Below are 3326 nucleotides of genomic sequence, written 5' to 3'. Positions count from 1 at the left end.
TCAATTATAAAGATTTATTTGCATTTCCAGCATGTAGGCCATTTCTACATGCTGTCCAATGACAGCTTTGAACGCTGATTACAAATTCCAGGCCCTCCATATCAGGCAACATCGAGATCCTTTTAGGAGAATAACAGACGTTGATCTCCCCTCCCCTTCCCCCAATGATCCCACCCTCAAAACATAGAAAGCCCCACCCCTAAAATATAATTTGTACAGTGGCCTTTCCTGGAAAGGCTTCCAATAAATACATCCATCATAAAAACAACACCAGTTGTTACTTTTTTCCTATGAGGATATGCACCGGGTACTGCCTTTACAAAAGGCGTCACTAGTTCATCTGCCCCCACAGCCTGCTTGAAATTGGCACGTGCCCTAAAGGATGCCCTCTCCCGTGGGTCCCTGCGGGGATGCAGCATCCCCCAGCGTGGGATAACAAAATTCTAGGACCCCTCTGGTGCCACAATGTGGCCAAACGAAGTTACTCGGGCTGGGGTGCAGACCAACGCATTACAACCTGAATCAGGTTAGATAATAGGGAGCCCTCTTCACTGAAGATTGGCCAAGAGTCCTCAGGGAACATAACTTTACATCCTTTTAGAATGGCCCTCTCTCTGGTCCAGCAGGCTGGACGAGGAGAATCAATATCCTTCAATGAGAAGGGGAGAACAAAAATGGAGCACTTGGTGCTCTGTAAAAGAAAGGGAGAAAGCATTTTGCTCTACATTCTAGAGGAGCCAGAGACTTGGAAAGCAAGTCCGGATTTTCCTCTGGATCAGATAAGCATGGATGGGTCCCCCCCGGCAATTCAGAGTCCTCACGGTCCTACCAAGGCCGCCAGAGGTTACTGCCAGAAGGCGACTGTCCGGACGCTGGCTTGGTCAAGGTAGCAGGGGACAGGGGAGAGGAGGAAGGCGGTTTCAAGTCTGGAAGAGTGGCCAGGGAGGCCTGCGGCCTCTGGAAGTGATAAAGCAGCTTCATCTGGGTGTCCGTGTTGGCCGAGTGCAGAGTCAAGAACTGAACCGCTTCTTTGAGGCACCAAGAGTAGCCTTCGCTGTAGTCCTGTTGCAGGCTCTTGGGGCAGGATGCAAAAGCTGCAAGGGGGAAAGAGGGAGAGATCGGGTAAGAAATCCGTTCGGACAATCCCCAAGGGAATCCGACAAATCCCCCAACTCGGGGATCGGACGTCGGGGGATTAACCCGCCCCGAGAACTCACCTTTGCTGTGCTTCAGGTAGCTGACGGTCATCTCCAGGATGTCAGCCTTCTCCAGCTTGGAGTTGGGCTGGTGTCTCTGGAACTCCTTCTCCAGCAGGAGTTTCAGCTGCTCGATGCTGCTGTTGATGCGGTCCCGGCGCATCTTCTCCACCACCGGCTTCCTCAGCTGTGGAGCGAGAGAGGGGGGAAAAGAAACAGAAAAATGAGCGGATCCGTTGCCGATCCCCAAAGCGGGGCCATCCCCTCGCCTCCTCCCGGGAGCCGCCGCGGGCCCGCGATGGGAGACGGCGGATACTTACTCTGTTTTTCTCTTTGGGAGTGAGGATCTCCAGAGAAATCGCGTTGGGAGCCATGGCTTGAGGAAGGCTGCGGGGGCCAACGGCCGAGGAGATTTCGGTTGGGAGTTGGAGCTGCCGGCGGATGCTGGCTCGGAACGCGGGGCTCCTCTATTTATATTCCCAGGGCTGCATACAAATGCATGGGGCCAGCGATCTTCCGAGGTTCCCACACTCCCTGGCCAATCCAGGCCTTCCGAAGGACAAAAGAGAGAGCATCTATTACTGTATGGTAAATTGGTTGTGAATTGCCTGGGGAGTAATGACTGCTCCCAGAGGAGCAGGTGGACTGGGGAGGCCGCCGGACAATAGAACTCGGCTTTGGCGGGATGGGCAGGGACTGTGGGAAAGCGTGGGCCATCATTTTAATTACCGCCGGGCCCCAAGTTGGGAGCTGAACATCTCAATATGTCGCCTTTTCCCAGGCCTGGGGAAGCTGCGGTGGAGAAGGTTGAAGGGAGGGGAGATGGGAGGGGGAGCAGGAAGGAGTAGCTTCCCCCTCCCCTCCCCCCTTCTTAATTCCCTAGCCACCCACTTACTTTAAAAAAAAAAAAAAAAAAAGCAAAGTGTGTGTGGAGGGGAGGGGGGGAGGGTTAAGCCGATGAAGCCCATCTTTCATTTGGACATGAAACACTCTGACATTAACCCAGGAATCCTGAATAGTGGATTGTCCACACTATCTCTGGGCTTCCTTTCTCTGATTACTTGGGGTGAGGGCTGGACTATTTAGCAGCGGGGAGACAGGATCCGTAGGAAAAGATTGCTGCTTTTTCGCTCCTTATCTGCCCTAGGGGGCTCGTTGGCAGTGGTCCCGTTTTTATAGGATCATATTGAGAAGTGGCAAGAATCTTAGTGGCTGGTTAGCTAGCCAACTCTTCATTTTACAGGGGAGGAAACTGAGACCCAGAGAGAAGTGACTTGTTTAAGGTCACACAGATGCCGAAGTTCCAAGGTTCATCTTTCAGTTTTTTGTTTTGTTTTGTTTCGTTTCGTTTTTTAACTCTTTTTCTGCCGGGGATGGAATCAGCGTTAACTGACTTGCCCCGAGAGCCACACAGCCAGTCAGTGTCAGCCGAGTTCAAATTCAGCTCGAGCCTTCCTGACTCCATCGCTGGTGCTCTATCCTAGCTGCCCCTAAGATAATGTTGTTTTTTAAATAAAGCTTTTTATTTTCAAAACATATGCACGGATAATTTGACATTGACCCTTGCATAACCTCGTGTTTCTGATTTTCTCCTCCTTCCCCCCACCACCTCCCCCAGATGGCAAGCAATTTATGTATGTTAAACATGTTAAAATGTAGGTGAAATCCAATATACATAAATATTTATACAATTTTCTTGCTGCACAAGAGAAATCAGATCAAAAAAAGAAAGTAAATGAGTAAGAAAACAAAATGCAAGTAAACAAAAACAAAAAGAGTGAGAACATCATGTTGTGATCCATATTTGGTTCCTACAGTCCTCTCTCTGGATGTACATGGCTCTCTTCATCATAAAATCATTGGAACTGGCATCAATCATAAGATAATGTTTTAAAATAATTGAAGGAAATGTCTCATTTTATTTAGAAGTTAGTGAAAATAAAGATGTATTTTTCCCCCTCTAAGTTATAGACCTGCTGAAGTCTACTCTTAATTAAGAAACTCACTCCACCACACTTTTTAAATGAGTTTCCAGAGTGATTTATAAGTCACCCATTCCCTCCTCAAATGCTCCTCCCCACTCTACAAAATGGGCACTCTGATTTCTAGATATCCTAGTCTATGGGACTG

The 3326-nt window shown here is 49.0% G+C and overlaps 1 protein-coding gene across 1 annotated transcript; it reads right to left on the bottom strand.

Moving 5' to 3' along the window:
* Window positions 1-2087, bottom strand: HES5 (hes family bHLH transcription factor 5). Its single transcript, XM_051991410.1, has 3 exons — window positions 1517-2087; window positions 1218-1383; window positions 1-1094 (listed from the first exon to the last, which is right to left on the bottom strand). The coding sequence occupies exons 1-3, from the start codon at window positions 1568-1570 to the stop codon at window positions 826-828; spliced, it is 489 nt and encodes a 162-aa protein (XP_051847370.1). The 5' UTR covers window positions 1571-2087; the 3' UTR covers window positions 1-825.
* Window positions 2088-3326: the final 1239 nt, after the last annotated feature.

Source organism: Antechinus flavipes, chromosome 3, assembly GCF_016432865.1.
Source record: "Antechinus flavipes isolate AdamAnt ecotype Samford, QLD, Australia chromosome 3, AdamAnt_v2, whole genome shotgun sequence".
Classification (NCBI taxonomy): Eukaryota; Metazoa; Chordata; class Mammalia; order Dasyuromorphia; family Dasyuridae; genus Antechinus; species Antechinus flavipes.
The sequence above is the reverse complement of the archived record's forward strand: the minus strand, read 5'-3'. Positions and strand labels throughout refer to the sequence as shown.